At 41.2% G+C, this 16,978-nt stretch overlaps 2 protein-coding genes across 14 annotated transcripts in view; both read left to right on the top strand.

Moving 5' to 3' along the window:
- MYO5A (myosin VA) overlaps nucleotides 1-6,381 on the top strand; it is a 195,604-nt gene extending 189,223 nt beyond the window's left edge. For all 13 annotated transcript variants that reach the window (XM_043555398.1, XM_043555402.1, XM_043555404.1 and 10 more), the window contains one exon: nucleotides 183-6,381. In XM_043555398.1, the coding sequence (XP_043411333.1) occupies nucleotides 183-335 (153 nt within the window). In that variant the 3' untranslated portion in view covers nucleotides 336-6,381. The remainder of the gene's footprint in view (nucleotides 1-182) is intronic.
- Nucleotides 4,540-16,978, top strand: part of MYO5C (myosin VC) — a 117,890-nt gene continuing 105,451 nt past the window's right edge. The window contains exons 1-2 of the mRNA XM_043554512.1: nucleotides 4,540-4,564; nucleotides 12,152-12,799. Coding sequence (XP_043410447.1) covers nucleotides 4,540-4,564; nucleotides 12,152-12,799 — 673 coding nt within the window. The remainder of the gene's footprint in view (nucleotides 4,565-12,151; nucleotides 12,800-16,978) is intronic.

Here is a 16,978-nt window from a genome sequence, read left to right on the forward strand (position 1 = left end):
GTATTATCTCATTCTGACAGTGCATTAACTTTTGGTAACAGATTATTAGAAAAAATGCAGTGATTTTAAAACAAATATAAACATTCTTTAGCAGTTGAAGACTTTTTGGTAGATTTTTTGTGGGAAAAAAATATTTGTAGATTCAAAGAACTGATGTTCTGTTTTTTGTTTTTAAATCTCAGATGCGTTTACGAGACAGGAAAGACTCTCCTCAGCTGCTCATGGATGCTAAACACATCTTTCCTGTCACCTTTCCTTTTAACCCATCCTCCCTCGCACTAGAAACCATCCAAATTCCAGCCAGCCTGGGCCTGGGATTCATATCACGGGTCTGAAAGTGATGTGATGTCAAGGCAAACAGTGACAGTAAATTTCTTGCCTGAAATAAGAACCCATTATTTCCAGTGAGCTACTGAAAATATGCTCTAAAGAGAAAGTACTGAGTATCTTTCAAACAAGAGGTTATTAACTGGAAATCTCCCTAAATACTTTCATCACCTTGGAAAGACAATTAGGCTTCTTTGTACTGTGTTACCTTTAATTCATAGCAACACTCACCCTTGATCAGTTAGGTATCCTGAGTTACATGTAGGTAAATGGCAGACAGAAGGGGGAAAAGTGTCTCCAGCTGCCAGCATTTATTTTAAATCCTTAGCACTGCATCCTAATAGTATGGTAAAAATGTAAATTCCAGCTATGAGCTGTTGTTAGGAAGGCACCAACAAAGAACCTCCTCTGTGTGAACCAGAAGAATTGAAAGAAAAATTGCCATTGAGTACATATCATATCAGTTCAGGAATCAATTATGTTGATATTGTCAAACTGGATCAAAGAAATAAACTGGCAATATGTAAAGTAATTGGTCAAGTAACTTCCTTATATGTGTCACTCTGATATAGAGATAATAAGAGAATGTTGGTTTGCCATATAGCATAGAAGTCCATTTGTACTGTAGTTTACTGAGCATTTTAAATTGCTGCTACATACTGTATACTTTAACATGTAAGCGATATTCTTATTAGGCACTACAACAGTAAGCTTCTCTTTTATCAACTCTGTTTACAATTCAATCAGACCATTTTAACTGGATTATGTGCAAATATATACAGATTCCCCTGCACGAGTAGCGGACACTGGGAAGTCATGTAGTAATATGACAAAATGTTTGACATTTAGGGATAGGATTAGACAAAGTGGCTATTGTTGATGTCGTTATTTATTCAGAATGTATTACATTGATGTGCTCATTAATTTTCCCTGGGTGGATATCACATCAGGGTACAGTGTTCTGTGAAGTGATTTATTTTTAGTTCCCAGATCAGATTCCTGCACTGCATATTTTCAACCCAGCCAGGTTTTCTTTCTTCTTAATTTATTAAGAATTAATCTCAGTCACTATCTAGAGAAGAGTGTCAGCATAGTCATGGTTCGGGTCTTGAAACCTTGATTATCCTATAAATTATGCAAAACAAGGTATATAATAAATACTATGATTCCATTTTTTTAGGCTTTGCAACTTCTATACATGTTCTCAGTACCACTAGATACTTTAAAGAGCATCATACTAGAAATACTTTAAGACTTATGTAAGAAGACTGCTGAATTTTAGAGGATTTGTTTCAGTAAGAGCCAGATCCTAGAAGTTTCATTCTGAAATTCTAATTAAACATATTCTCAGTTTTTCCTGGACATCCTATACAGTAAATCTTTCAGGTTGTGCAAAAGCAAATTCTTAGTTTTCATTAGAAACTCTGGTTCTGAATTACAATCATAGATTTATATAACTTAACTGTTAGATGGTCTATGAAAAATGACATTAATACATGTGCAATATTAATGGAAGTCAAACAGTTTCAAATCAATGATAAAGATTGTTATTAAAAGATAAATACTGTCTGTTAACTTATTTGGGCCTCACATTCCTCATTTATACAGTAAGAGAGTTGGACCCTTCCACATCTAAAATTCTCTCCTTTTGGCTCTTAGGTCCTAGAAAAACTAGATACAGTTACTCAGTGAGTTCACCCTCTAATTGAAAGATCACTGTTTGGTGCCTGTTAATTCTAGGGGATTAATAAAATGTAAAGCCACAAGTTGGTGTAGCTATAACCTTTCTTAAATGTACATGATTTACATACATGCTTTTAAAAAGTGAATTAGTTTTAGTAATTTTTATTGAATCATGTACTGCCATATTCAGTTTGGATACATTTATTTATTTGCAAAACCAGCCAAAAACACTACTGATCCAATCAGGTTCTCTTAGTTTTCCCCAACTGTCAATGTGGTTTTCAGTGAACAATGAACTCTTACCTCTTGGTTAGTACTGAATGTGCCAGAGTACTGACTCATTGCACAGGGGAAACGCCAAAAAAATGTCATGATGATGCAGGCTGTCCACCTCAGACCTGGAAATCCTCCTGGGCCCTTTCCCAGCTTAGTCCCTGTGTAATGTGCATGCCCTGAATCTTGTCAGGTCTTCAAGAGCATGCTGTAGCTCCTACTGCCGTTGCAGCCCTTTATCTGAGCCCAGACGGCTCATATCCTCAAACATCTCTCTCTTGTCTCCTGCCTTTGTGCTGGAAAGTGCTGAAGCCTCCATTCCACACCTGGGCCAGAATCTCTCCTGTTCAGTGATGGCCACGCAAAGACTCTACTATTCCAGGCTCCAGCTTCCTCCAAGGCCTACCCAGAACCCGAGATGGGGATCTGAATCAACTTCTCTTAGCGACATAAAGATCTTTAGTCATTACAAGACTACAACCTTACAACCAGGGAACCCCAAGACCTGATAAATGACTCCGTGTGCTACTTTCTTGAGGATGCAACAGTTATTTGTTTACTAGGGGTTTCCTTGAGCCCCTCTTAGGACAGCCCACCCTCTCTCCAACCACATTTCCTCACCCAACTTCAAACATCCCTTCCCCAGCCTTCCAGCCGCGCATTCCATTGTTCACTCTTTCCCCTCCCTCAGCCGGACCATACACCACTTGCCTGTCTGCTCAGCTGCTCTGACTGTGCTGAAGGCAGTAGAGTCAGTCCTCAATTGCCCCCCTGGCCTGACTTCAGGCCGATCTTTGCACAACTTCTTGTTCTCGCTTCTCAGCAGTACATTCTTTAACATTATCACTAATTTGCCTTTTCATAATTCCCTTGTGACACACAGTAGGGATTCACAGAAAAATCTTGAAAGAACACAGTCCTATCTTCGTAGCCCCTTCTCAATAGTCTCCTCACTCACCTTACCTATAGACCTAGCTCATACCTTGGAATGCAAGGCTGAAAAATTAGGAGCAGTTTTCCTTGTAGCTTTCCTTGGCTTAAAAGGCTTTGGTCTGCCTGACCTGAGCGTTACTATAAAGAAGAGGGAAAATAAGATCCATAAAGTGATTACTTTGGAAGTTTTGAAAAATATCCATGTACCTGACACTTCTTTTGTCAAGTGCAAAAGTACAAAAAGATACATTCCAAAGCCCACCAAAAGGAAATTTGAGGATCCTGGTCAGTTTGTATGATTTGCTTTATCCCGTTTGGCTCTTTCTGGGTGAGTAATTATGCATAACACAGATCAGATCTTTTAATACCATGTGAGGGAGGCTATGAAAATATTGGGAATTTCAGTGTAGTGATTGTTTTAAGAAATTACTATCTTGGTAACCCTAGGTCAAGGGGTACCTGTCCTATCCTGAGAAATCCTCACATAATATTCATGCACCAACCTGCCCTCCCCACCCCACCTTGTCTGTCTGTCTGTCTGTCTGTCTCTCTCTCTCTCACTCACACACACACACACACACACAGTTACCAGAATGTAGAGTTCCCCAGGAGGCATAATCAAGGATCCTCTGGGTAACTGCAATTGTTTAGAATAAAATAGAAAGCAAAACTTAGCATGTGACCCTTAGATTCTCCTGCTGAAAGTAGTGCAGAACAGTACATTGTATCTGGCTATGCTTTTCTTCAGCGCACTTCCTCTGTTACCTCATTGTGTCCTCACAACAGCACTGGAAGGCAGAAAGGGTAGCTACTATAGTCACTTGCTGATGCTACACAGAAAGAGGTCAGTGACTTGCTGAGGTCACACAGCCCTCCTGCCATGCCGCTTTCCTGAATGTAGCAGTGTCAGTGTGGCAGGTGGGAGCAGGAAAGTAAAAGATCTCAAGGTGACATGTGGTTTCTCCTGGTACCCATGGGGTACCCTGGGTCAACAAGAGGTGCTTTTTTTTTTTTCTTATCAAAATTGGCAACGGGCATACGGGAACTGAGCAAGCGCCAAGGACCAGGTTGTCTGTGCTAACGAGATGAAGTGCCCAGAGCCTGGTGGCTTTCTTTTTGTCAGTTACCTTCTATAACTAGGTGTGATTTTTGTAATGAGTCAGAGCTCCCTTGAAAGGTGCAACACTCTGTGCTTAGGTCTTTAATTAGTGGCAGGCTGGCTCAAACTGACTGGAAGCAGTGAAAGCCTCCCAAAAGTTCGGAGGAAAGTCAGTCTCCATACACACACTCCTCAGAGCCAGCACAAGAGCCACCAGACGAGCTATGCAGCCGGCCATCAAGCCCCTGGGTACCTTCTGAGGCCTGTCTGTGGGCAAGCCGTATCCATGTCCGTGTGTTTGGACATTTTGGTGTGTGCATGCTGCCGGTGTTTACTTTGGAGCTAGGAGGTACGCTATGTGCATGCGTGTCAGAGAGGCTGTGTGTATTGCTGTGGCCTCCGTTCATGGTTAAGTGCGTTGTAATTTCTTCTCAGGGCGTGCTGTGAGGACCGCCTTAACCCCTGCTCCCTTCCCTCCGAGAGCTGCCTTAAGTTCTCTGGAACTTTTCCTCTGTAAGGGACCGACTTACCTGGAGAGGATATCTTGCCGTGTTTCTCAAGGTTTTGTGAGGGTTTTGGTTGGGTGTGGCCTCCAACCGCTAATTCCTTTTCTTCCTGCATGACTCTCCCCTCCTGTTACTTCTCCTTCCTTTTCTTTTCTGTTATTTCCAAACAGGTGTTGGAACTCAGGCAGCACCAGTCTCAGAGCCAGTGAATGTGGGCTGAGACAGTGTTCCTGAGTTTGGGGGGCTTGGTGTCACAAGTAAGCAAATGAACATATGGAAGAAATAGATCAGTTCGCTTCTTGGTAATGCTTAAATGGCTTGTTTTCCCCAGATCTTTTCTTGATACAGGTAAAGGGTACAGCTGTAACACCTTCCATGGACATGCTTTAAAAAATTTTTTAAAGAACCCTGTACTATATGTAAAAGTTTGAATGAAAATAGGGAAGAGTGCTGTAAATTCTATTCCATTGTATTACCCTAAATTAAATCAACCTGGAGTTACAGTAGACTTCTCAACAGATCAGGAACTGAAAAGTAATCTGTAAAATACCTGCCAAAATGCATTTTATACATTTTTTAATTTTATAATTTGGTCTAGCGAAAATGTTCATTAGCTTAACTTAATGAGTGTCATTAGCTTCCTAAAATGACTGAAAACGATTAACATTTCCTTAGTATTGTGATATAGCTTGAAATATTTGAAAGAAAAATGTTCCTTGCGTGGAAACTGGTACGTATAATTTAATGCTTGGTAGGTCAGTACATTTTCATGCATTTTTCAGTCAATAGTTTCAAATATCTTATTGGTACCACATGTTATAAAACTGTAGCCTATATTTCAGGCTCTCTAAATCACTTGAGCCATTTAATATTTTCCAACAAATGGTGAATTTTTCCTTTAAATGTGGATATGTATGTTGTAATTTATGATTCCTAGTTATGTATTTTTGTGGACTCTTGGAGTAATGTTCACTTTTTTGTGTCCTTGGAAAATTTAAATTGCTCTAACAGTGTTACACCGGAATGAGCTCATGAGATTTAACATATTGTATTTTAATTATTAACTTTAATTATTAATTTGCTGTGAAATGGATATGCCTTTTAACTACAATGAAAACGAACATTGAAGTTTTTCAAATATTTTTCCTTGTTGGGTCTGTAAAAGGAATTCTATTTTGATCTACATAGAAAAACATGATATGGTTAATCTTTGAAAAGTTCTTAGGTAAAATACTCATCCATTAGAAAGGAAGCAGAAATACTGAGAAGTGAAAGGCACTATCAACCACCTCTGGTTTTAAACTGAAACCATCCCAGCATATCCCACATGGAATTTTTAAAAATAAGTTAACAATTCACCTCATATCAGCAAAAGCCTTTGAAACCTGGGTTTTCACTAGATATCACCTAGTGATAAGATGAAAACCAAAACAATATCAGATTGACATTTACGCTCTAAATTTGTAGTTGTCTAATGTTGTCCTTAGTAAATGTGTGTCACTAATGCTGTATTCTCCTAGCTATTATAGAAAATTGTTCAAATAAAGATATGGAAATAAAGGATTTTTGTTAGTGTCTTATAAATACACTCACAGCACATGGAACATGAGATACACACCAATGGAGAGCACATTCTGGGCTGTTAAACACACCTTTAATATTTAAGAGGATAGAAATCATATAATGTCTGCACTCAGATGATATTAGGATTAAACTAGGTATCAGTGATGGAAAAATAGCTGGAAAATCCCTAAATACTTGAAGATTAAACAACATGCTTCTAACACATGGAACAAAGGAGAAATCTCCAGAGAATTTTTAAAATATTTGAACTAAATGAAAATGAAAATATAACATCAAAATTTGTCCAGTGCAGTGAAAGCAGTGCTCAGTGGGAAATTTATAGCATTGAATGCATGCATTAGAAAAGAAGAAAGACCCATACATAATCAATCATTAAAGCTTCTAGTTTAGGAAGCTTAAAAAAGGAAGAAAACATTAAATGCAAAGTAAGCAGAAGAAAAGAAATAATATAAATCAGCAAAAATCAAAGACATTGAGGACAGAAAATCAATGAAACCAAAAGCTGGTTCTTTAAAAAAGATCAATAAAATTGATAAGCCTCTAGCCAGGCTAATTAAAAAAGAGAGACGACATACAGCAGATTAGTGGTTACTTAGAGCTGGGAGGAGTTGGATCAGGGGGAATCAAGGGGATGGAGCAGTAACTGAGGGACATGGAATTTCATTTTGAGATGATGAAATTTTTTTAATTAATTTATTTTAATGTTTATTTTTGAGAGAGAGAGAGAGAGAGAGAGAGCAAGCAGGGCAGGGGGAAGAGAGGGAAACAGAATCCAAAGCAGGCTCCATGCTGTCAGCGCAAAGCCTGACATGGGGCTCAACCCCACAAACTGAGATCATGACCCAAACCAAAGTCAGATGCTGAACCAACTGAGCCACCCAGGCACCCCAATGATGAAACTTAAAATAAACTGTGGTGACAGTTTAATCTGTGACTCTACTAAAAACCACTGAGTTGTATACTTTAAATGCGTGAAGTGTATGGTATAAAACTTACCTCTTAATAAAAAAATTTTTTTTTAAGTAGACTTTTCACTTCTGGTATGGCAGACTGAGAGGCTCAGCAAATTCTCTTCTCAAAAATGTAAGGACAACACTGGACAAAAGTGTCAAAAACAACAATTTTAGGGCTCTGTAAATTCTCCAACAGCATACAACAAATTAGTAGTGTTTATTTATGACAAGCTACTGACCTCTGAGTAAGAACAGCATTTGTTTAACAGTCTTACCCGGGGCTGCTCCTATCTTCTCCCCTCACCCAGGTCAGATAGCGTGGTAATTCTACCAGAGTCAGACAAGCTATAAAAGCCAGCAGCTTTGCCTTTGGAGGGGCTCACTTGATTTGGAATGAAGTGCAGTTAAACCCCTTACCCAGCAATAGCAATAATGCTAGTGATTTCACAACTGTGAGGGAATACATTTCTGTTGTTTTAAGCCACCCAGTCTGTGGTACTTTGTTACAGCAACCATAGGAAAGTAACACAGTATTAACCTAGAGTATCTGTGATGAATTTAGATGTATATCTTCATCCCTAGAGGAACCATTAAAAAAATTAATTCAAGAAATACTGTTTTTGTTTTTTTTTAAGTTTTTTTTTGTTTTTTTAATGGGAATTAAAATCGTGCACACACAAAAAAGCAAAACAAAAACAACAAAAAACCCACCATCACCAAAAACATAAGGAGAAACAGTAACAAAAAAGACATGAGCCATATAGAAAACAAAATGACCATATCAACAATTACATTAAATGTGAATGGATTAAACACTTCTATCACAAGGCAGAGATTGTGAGGGATATTATAACATACTCCTCTGAGAGGCTGAAAGTTAGAAAACTGACAGTATCAGTCATTGATGAGGATATAAAACAACTGAAACTCATATGCTGTTTATAGAAGTAAATTGATGCAGGGCACCTGCATGGCTCAGTCGGTTAAGCATCCAAGTTTGGCTCAGGTCATGATCTCATGGTTCCTGAGTTCAAGCCCCACATCGGGCTGTCTGCTCTTAGCCCAGAGCCTGCTAAGATCCTCTCTCTCCCTCTCTCTCTCTCTGCCCCTCCCTTGTGTGTGCCCATGCTCACTCTCTCTCTCTCCTTAAAAATAAACATTCAAAAAAAAAAAAAGTTGATGCAATATTTTAAAGGCAACAATATCTAGGGGTATCTAGTCAGCTCAGTAAAGCATGTGACCCTTGATCTTGGGGTTGTAAGTTCAAGCTCCACATTGGGTGTAGAGATTACTTTAAAAAGAACTTAAAAAAATCCTTACATATGTGTGTATGTGTGTGTGTGTATACATATATATATATATATGTATACACACAACAATATCTACTAACAATATTGAGCATTGCATACCTAATGATTCAGCAGTTCTACTCCTTTTATATATCAAACAGGAATGCATATGTTTGTGCATTGAAAGACTTTTGTAAAAATGTTTATAGCAGTGTTATCCATAATAGCCACAAACTGAAATAACCTAAATATTTATCAACAGGAGAATGAATAAACAATAGAATATTTATATAATGGAATACTATCTAGGAACAAAAAATAGCACACTTTAGCTATGTACAACAGCATTGTTACATGTCACGTAACAAGCCAGATGCAAAGATGATACACAAATAATTTCATTTATAAAAACATCCAAAATAGGTAAGACTAACTTACGGTGAAAGAAGTTATAACAGTGGTTACCTTTGAGGGGTAATGACTTAAAGGGACATCAAAGGTTTGGGGATGTTAGAAATGTTCTATATTTGGATCTGGGCGGTGGTTACTTGGATGTGTTGATATGTCCGTGTGTAAGACTACATTAAGCTGTACACTTATTATTTGTCTACTTTCTGTATGTTATTCTTCAATAAAAATTGTATTTAAAGGGGCTCCTGGCTGGCTCAGTTGGTAGAGCATGTGACTCTTGGTCTTGGGTTAAGGGTTCAGGCCCCATGTTGGAAATAGAGATTACTTAATAAAAAATAAATAAAAATCTTAAATATAATTTTTTATTTAATTTTTTTTTAATGCTCATTTATTTTTGAGACAGAGAGAGACAGAGCATGAACAGGGAAGGGTCAGAGAGAGGGAGACACAGAATCCGAAACAGGCTCCAGGCTCTGAGCTGTCAGCACAGAGCCCGACGCGGGGCTCGAACTCACGGACCGCGAGATCATGACCTGAGCCGAAGTCGGCCACCCAACCGACTGAGCCACCCAGGCGCCCCTATAATTTTTTATTTAAATGATAAAAGTGGCTAGACCTCTAGACCCTTCTTAACTCTGAGCAACCAGGTAACTCTTCTACCCATTTTATGCCTTTTTTCTTTATGTTGTTATTTTGGACCAGAGGTACACAACATTAAGTTCATCATAATCCTCTTTTTGTGGCACCTATCACTGTTGGTCTGTGCCAGGTTCTTTGAAATTTTTTTGGTTCCTCTTTTTTTCTTTTTAAGTTTATATTTATTTATTTTGAGAGAGAGAGAGTCTGTGCACATGCAAGTGGGGGAGGGGCAGAGAGAGAATCCCAAACAGGCTCTGCTGCCAATGTGGAACCCAGTTCAGGGCTCGAACTCATGAACCATGAGATCACAAACTAGGCCAAAATTGGTTGCTTAACTGACTGAGCCACCCAGGAGCCCCAAGTTCCTCTTTTTTCTTTATTCACCAATCTCATTTCCCTCAACCTCAGAGATATTCACTCTCACATATTTAATTGGATGACTTTGTAATTTATCATCCACACTTTCATTTACATATACTTTTTTCCATGAACAACATATTATTGCAGTCTTTGCTAGTTTTGAAATATATATAAAGACTTGTACTATACGTCCATTCAACATGGCTTTTTACATCTCTCTGAGTCAATATAAGTAGATCACATCCATTCTTGCTGGCAGCTATAGAGTATTATACTATATATGTATATACACACACACATACACACACACTATTTATTTATTCTCCTGTTGATGGATATTGATGAATATCTCCTTTGATATGTAACTGTGTTGTGATGAAGATCTACTTAACTTTTTTCAGGTCTATGTGATAATTTATCTGCCTAAACCTATTTTTTTTATTTTTATAGTTTTTTAATGTTTATTTTTGAGAGAGAGAGAAAGAGAGAGAGTGGGAGAGGGGCAGAGAGAGGGGGAGACACAGAATTCGAAGCAGGTTCCAGGCTCAGAGCTGTCAGCACAGAGCCTGACACGGGGCTCAAACCCACAACTGTGAGATCATGACCTGAGCTGAAGTCAGATGCCCAACTGACTGAGCCACCCAGGCGCCCCATGCCTAAACCCATTTTTAATTAACATTCCCAAATTGCTCTCTTGAATGGTGTATTAGTATAGCTCCCACCAGTTGTGGGAGCAAAAAGTTATTTTCTCACATCCTAGTTGATGTTTTTCAAGCCGAATATTTTTGCCAATCCAATGAGTATAAAGTTATATCTCCTTGTTTTCATTTGTATTTCTCTGGTTACTAATAAAGTTGACATCTCTTTATGTGCTAACCAGCCATTTGAGTGTTCCCATGGACAAACTACCTATTAATTTCTTTTGTAAATTTTTAAAAATTGGACTTAGTATCTTTTTAAAACCAATTTACAGTAGTTTCTTGTCTATTTTAGATGAATATTATACATATTAATCATTTGTTGGTTGTTAAGTTGCAAGTGTATTTCCCAGTCTGTTGCCTTTCTTTATGAATGGTGGTTTTCCACTGAAAAGAAATCTTTCCTTTTGATGACCGCAAATTCCATCATTTTTTCTTTCTATGATTGTATCTTAAGACATTCTTTCCTAACCCAACATTTAAAAGGTGTTACCCTTCATTTTTTTCTTAAGAATATTATGGTTTTACTTTTAAGTTTTCATCATGAATCCATCTGGAGTTTATTTTTGGATACAGCATTTGCCAAGGATTTGCTTCTTCTCCCCTCCTACACACACACACAATGGGCCCATCTATTAAATATTCTTTTCTTTCCCACTCTGATCCTTAAAGCCACCATATAATGTGGGGCCCTCTTGGGGGACTCCATTCTGTCCCATTATTCATTTATCCATTCTCATGCCAGTATCACACTGTTTTAATGATGATGGCTTTGTGATATCCCTTAATACGTGTGGGGCAAATCTCACTTCTTTGGTCCTCGCTTTGAAGAGTGTCTTGTTATATATGAATTTTACTTCATATAAAATATAGAATAATTGTACAATTTTTCAAAAGTTCTGCTAGGATTTTTATTCCAACTACATTAGACTTACACATTATATTATTAATTTGGGTAGAATTGACACCAGTACAGTATTAAATAGTGCCATCCATGAAAATGGCATCTTACCCTGTCCCCAGCCCTCACCCTCAATTTATTCAGGCCTTCTTTTATGTCCTTGAAGAGAAATTTAAACATTTTTCTCCACAAAGGCCGAGCGCATTTCTCTTAGTGTAATCTCTGGACACTTTATATGTTCACTGATGTTGTAAATATCTTATTTTCCATCTTTCTATAGTATTTTCTAAATGATTATTGCTCACATAAAGGAAAAGGATTCATCTTTACATTTGATTTTGAACATGGTCACCCGACTGAACTGTCTTACAAGTTCCCTTGGACTTTTCTATGGCAATGGTCATATCTGCTGCTCCTTCCAGTAAACACGCTGCGGACTAAGGAAACTAAAACTTGGACGGGAGCGTCTCAGAACACCTGTTTCCTGCCTCCAAGAGCCAGCGAATCCTGGGCGGACTGCTCCGCACCCCCGCCAGGTGGACCCACTTGACCGCCGAGCCCTGGCCGCGAGGAGGCCCGAGCCCTGCCCGCAGCCCCCGCCCCAGCCAATCGCGGCGCCGACCCGCCAGGCTGGGCCCAAGAACCAATCCGCGACTTCTCTCCTCCAGAGGCCGCTAGCCCCGGGGAAGGTAGTCGTCGCAGGAAAACTTACCCCGCAGGGTGGCCCCGCGCAGATTTACGCGGCGGCCCCGCAGTTACCTGCCCCCGGGTCTCGAAGCCGCGCGCCTAGTCTCGGAGCCTCGCACCTTCGCGGCCCTCCAGCTGCTCTGGCCTGTCTCGCCCATGGCGGTGGCCGCGCTCTACACGCAGGTACCGAAGGGCGGGTGCGCGGGAGGGAAGATGGCACGGCGCTACTGCTGACTGTACCTGGCGCCCAGCCCACACCTGTGCACCTGGCGCACTCGCCGCAGGGACAGGTCGCGGAGGCCCTGGGGATCGGGGGCACCGGAGGGCTCCGGCTCCTGTCCGCGGGGGAAAGCGCCTCCGCCCCGCCCCGGGAGCCTGGGTCCCCTCGGAATGGGAAGACCGAGTGCGAGGGGCTGCCTTCCCGGGCCCGAGCTTCTCGGTGCCCTGGGGTCGCGCGTCCGTCCCCACCTCTCGTGCCCCTCGGTCCCCTCTTCCCGAGCCACAAGTGAAATCAGAGTTGCTCACAGGGACATAGAAGTCTCAGTCACGGGCAAATAATAGTATCCATAATTCTCCTGGTCCTCCTCAGAGAGCCCTTGAACAAGAAGCTTAGGACCGCGGTATTCAGGATGCTTTCTAGAATTACTGGGTCTTCAGAAATGCCTGCGCGCGCATTTAAGTTCATCTGATGTCCAAAGGTGCGGCTGCCTGCGTGTGTGGGGCAAGCTTCACCGGTGCTAGAAATTGAGGGCTTCTGTGAATCCAGGGGTCACAGGCTCTTCACCTAACACTTATACGTCGCTTCACAATTTATAAAGCACTTCACATACACCCTGATTCTGGGAGTCACTCTAGAGCATTCCTCTGAAATTACCTCTTCATATAAAAAAAAAATAAAAATGAAATTACCTCTTCCCCAGGGCCAAGGACTCCACAGCATTCTGACACCCAAAACCTTCTGAGATGAGCTTGGCTAATTGTCTGGATGAAAAATAATTTGAAAGTGTTGGCCCTTTTGAAAAAAATTTTTTTTTGAAAGGCTATGAAGGCAGATCCTCTCACACCCCAGTGGAGTAAAATCTATGTTTCCCAATATTCAAATGGATGACACTAGAATCTGTCCATTTCCCCTGAACATGCCCTTGCTTTATATTTAAAAAGGCACTTTCCTGTAGATATAAACAATAGTTGTAAATAATTGTTTCACAACTGTTTAAGCAAACTTTTTTCTTCTACTTTACTGAATTAGTAATACAAGTACAAACCATCCAAATGCCATTGTGCCCTCCAACACCTTTCCACTAACTAGACTTCTAAATGGGCAATGTTTGAACCATGACTCTCCTAGAATAGTTTATCAGTGAGAATGTCAACCATCAGATAGCTGACAGTGCTTCTGAGGTCTTCAACTTACTGGAGGTGAAAGAAAATCTTGGCACAAGGCAATTCTTGGAAGATAATTTGGAGAACAGAAAATTGTTGATGATTAACCTCTTTTAGGTAACATTTTTATTCCAGAAGCAAAAATACACAGGTGTGAGCTTCCCTATCATCAAGACCTTACACTACAAGTGTTTTTAAATAGCAACTAGGTAGCAGGCATAATGTAGGAAAACTGGTACGGAAGAGTTTTCTAGAGAAGAGCTTGGAAGGACAGAGAATCTGAGAATCCCAGAGCCAGAGGGAGTCTTGATGGCCCACCCTACCCATTTGGTGTCCAAGTAGACACCTTTGTTCTGAGGCTATCTCTTCTGTCCCAGGTCAGTCAGTCCCCATATTGTCAGTTCCAGAGGTGGGAAGCTCCCTGTTTGTGTAGTTGCCTGTTTAGGTTTTAAAGAGCTTGCTGTGCTAAGAAGTTCTTTCATTTTTTTTTTAAGTTTATTTATTTATTTTGGTTGGGGTTTGGGGGGCGGCATGCGGAAGAGAAAGAGACAGAGAATCCCAAGCAGGCTCCATTCTGTCAGCACAGAGTCCCACACAGGGTTCAAAGCTACTGAACCGTGAGATCTTGACCTGAGCTGAAATCAAGGGTCGAACATTTAACTGACTGAGCCACCAGGTGTCCCATGTTAAGGAGTTCTTTCTTAAACTGAAATAAAATCTAAGCCCTCTCCCTTGCTTCCCTACAGCTTCCTGCAACCCTCCCAAGTCCACAGATTTAGCCATTTGTCCTAGAATGCTAGCATATAGGATTGGCTTAAGCCAAAGTTTGTGACTGGGACCCTTGGCCTCCTTTAAGCTCCAGAAGTGCTGCTTCTCTGCATAATCTTAGCCACACAACATTTTAAAACAACTTAAAACCCATTTCTGTACCCAGGAGCAAATAATGACTCTGCAGCAGGGTGATGTGTGGACTGTCCATTCTGGAACCCCTGTGTGACAGCCACACCCATCCATGATCTACAGGCTACCTCATTCAGTCACTATATACACTGCTGTTACCTGCCTATCCCCTGTCTAATCTCCCTTCCTGCTATGCCTTGAAGACAGGCATATTATCTCCCCTAAAACATTTATTTAGCACTTTCTGTACGTGAAACATTGTGCTTGGGGGAGGTTAGAAAGACTTTTTTTAAAGGATAGTCTTTCCTCTCAAGGAGTTTTCGAATTAGTGAGAAATGAGAAAGGTCAAATAATTCAATCTGCTGAAGCCCTAAAGGCATGGAGGAGCCTACTGGGTGATAGACCTGGGAAGGGGAGGGTTGTGCCCAAGAATTAGATCGGGGCTTTATACTCTGGTGAAGATCTTGAGTGGGAAAAGATAGGATCAGGGGCTGTGTTTTAGGAATTTGGGTGCACTGGCAATGCCCATGACACTCAGATAGCTGAATTCTCAGGTCATCTTAAGTGTCCGGGAAAGAATTCAGGCTGCAGTATTGGACAGGGCAAAAGGAGACACAATCCAGGGAGGCTGTGGAGGTAGGTGATGATAAGACTGGACTGGGGAGAGGGAGAGGTCAAAGATGACTGTAGAGGTCAGAGTCTGGATGATGAGAGCAGGGGGTGCAGTTGACACAGGCACAGCAGGAGGAGGAGATCTTATGAAAGTCAGGAGGCAGAATTTGTCCCTGCAACAATTGAGGTGGTGAAGGAGTTTCTAGGGGCCAGTGCTCTGGGAGGTTAGAGGTTGGTGGAGAGGTTGGGCCAAGAGTCTTCTGCCCAGAGGTAGTAGTTGAAGCCCAGGGAGTGAGAGCCTTGCCCAGGGTGAGACGAGAGCCAAGACAGGACACTGGGAAATACAACTATTCAGAGGGGCCCAAGATGGAGCCATCACAGGGAGGAGATGGGAGAGCTGGTAGGGGAGCATAGGAAGAGAGGTTCTGAGAAAGAGGGGACTCCTGGGAGGAAGTGTGGTGAGAGTAGCAGTAGCTGCCGGGATGAAGTGTAAAATGACCCATCTCTTTCAAAAGCTATTGGCAACATGCCCTGGAAATGTTGAGAGCATTTGACCCAGAAATGGATTTAAAATCTCGCTGAGAAAAACCGGTTTGGCCATTCACTGTTGGAACCTCTCTGGAGGCCCCTGTCACTTTCAGACTCACTGACCAGCCACAAGGTTCCACCTCTGCATCTCCCCACTGCCTGCCCACTCCTACCTCAGCTCACTCTGCAAATTTCTGGCCATCCCTTGGTGCATTCCTGCTGCTGGTCAGCACTCTATGCCTTGGCTTGCAAGACTCCCTGTGCTTAAAATAACTGCTTTGTTCAGTAGCGCCTCACCTTCCAAATTCAATTTGAGCAGTGTCTTTTCTGAGAAATATTTACAGCCAGCTCCTCTGGACACCTTGCATGTTGATTTGTCAACACTCATTAACTGTCTCCCCCACTGACCAAGAGTTTCCAGAGAACAGGGAGCAGTGGGGGCTTAAGCAACATTTAATGTGTGCGCGCATGCATGAATGAGTTTTTCTGCTTTCAGAGAGAGCTGTGGGCCTGAAGAAGATAATGATGGTTACTTGTATCTTGCAATCATGGAGCACTTCTTCTGTGCCAGATGCCATCCTCAGAGCTTTATATACCATCTTTCATGGTTTAATTTTAATAAGCAGTGATATGTGTGGATGTTGGTATACCAATTTTACAAATGGCTCAGGTTAGGTAAATTGCCTAAGATCATGTAGAAGTGGAGGAGGAGGCAGGATTAAAAGCCTCTGTTCTTTTTTTTTTTTTAATGTTTATTTATTTTTGAGAGAGAGAGAGCGTGCATGAGCAGGGGAGGGGCAGAGAGGGAGGGGAAGACACAGAATCCAAAGCAGGCTCTAGGCTCCGAACTTTCAGCACAGAGCCTGACATGGGCCTCAAACCCACAGACTGCGAGATCATGACCCGAGCCAAAGTCGAACGCTTAACTGACAGAGCCACCCAGGCGTCCCAAAAGCTTCTGTTCCTAATACCTCCCACTACCACAACTATGGTTCAACCACCTTTACCATCTTCCTCCTCTTCAAGGGAACTGACCTTCTTCCCATTCACACAGAGGACTCATGGGAAGTCCATCCACTTTATAGTTGTATATTTGCTATACGTGAATATGGTTTTTTCATCTAAGATATTGGGCAAAGTGGTAAGTTGGCAGTGAGGCAGAGAACTCTATGGCATGCCTCTAGAGATATTTCTTAAATTGTTCTGGCTCAT

This window comes from Prionailurus bengalensis, chromosome B3 (genome assembly GCF_016509475.1).
Source record: "Prionailurus bengalensis isolate Pbe53 chromosome B3, Fcat_Pben_1.1_paternal_pri, whole genome shotgun sequence".
Lineage (NCBI taxonomy): Eukaryota > Metazoa > Chordata > Mammalia > Carnivora > Felidae > Prionailurus > Prionailurus bengalensis.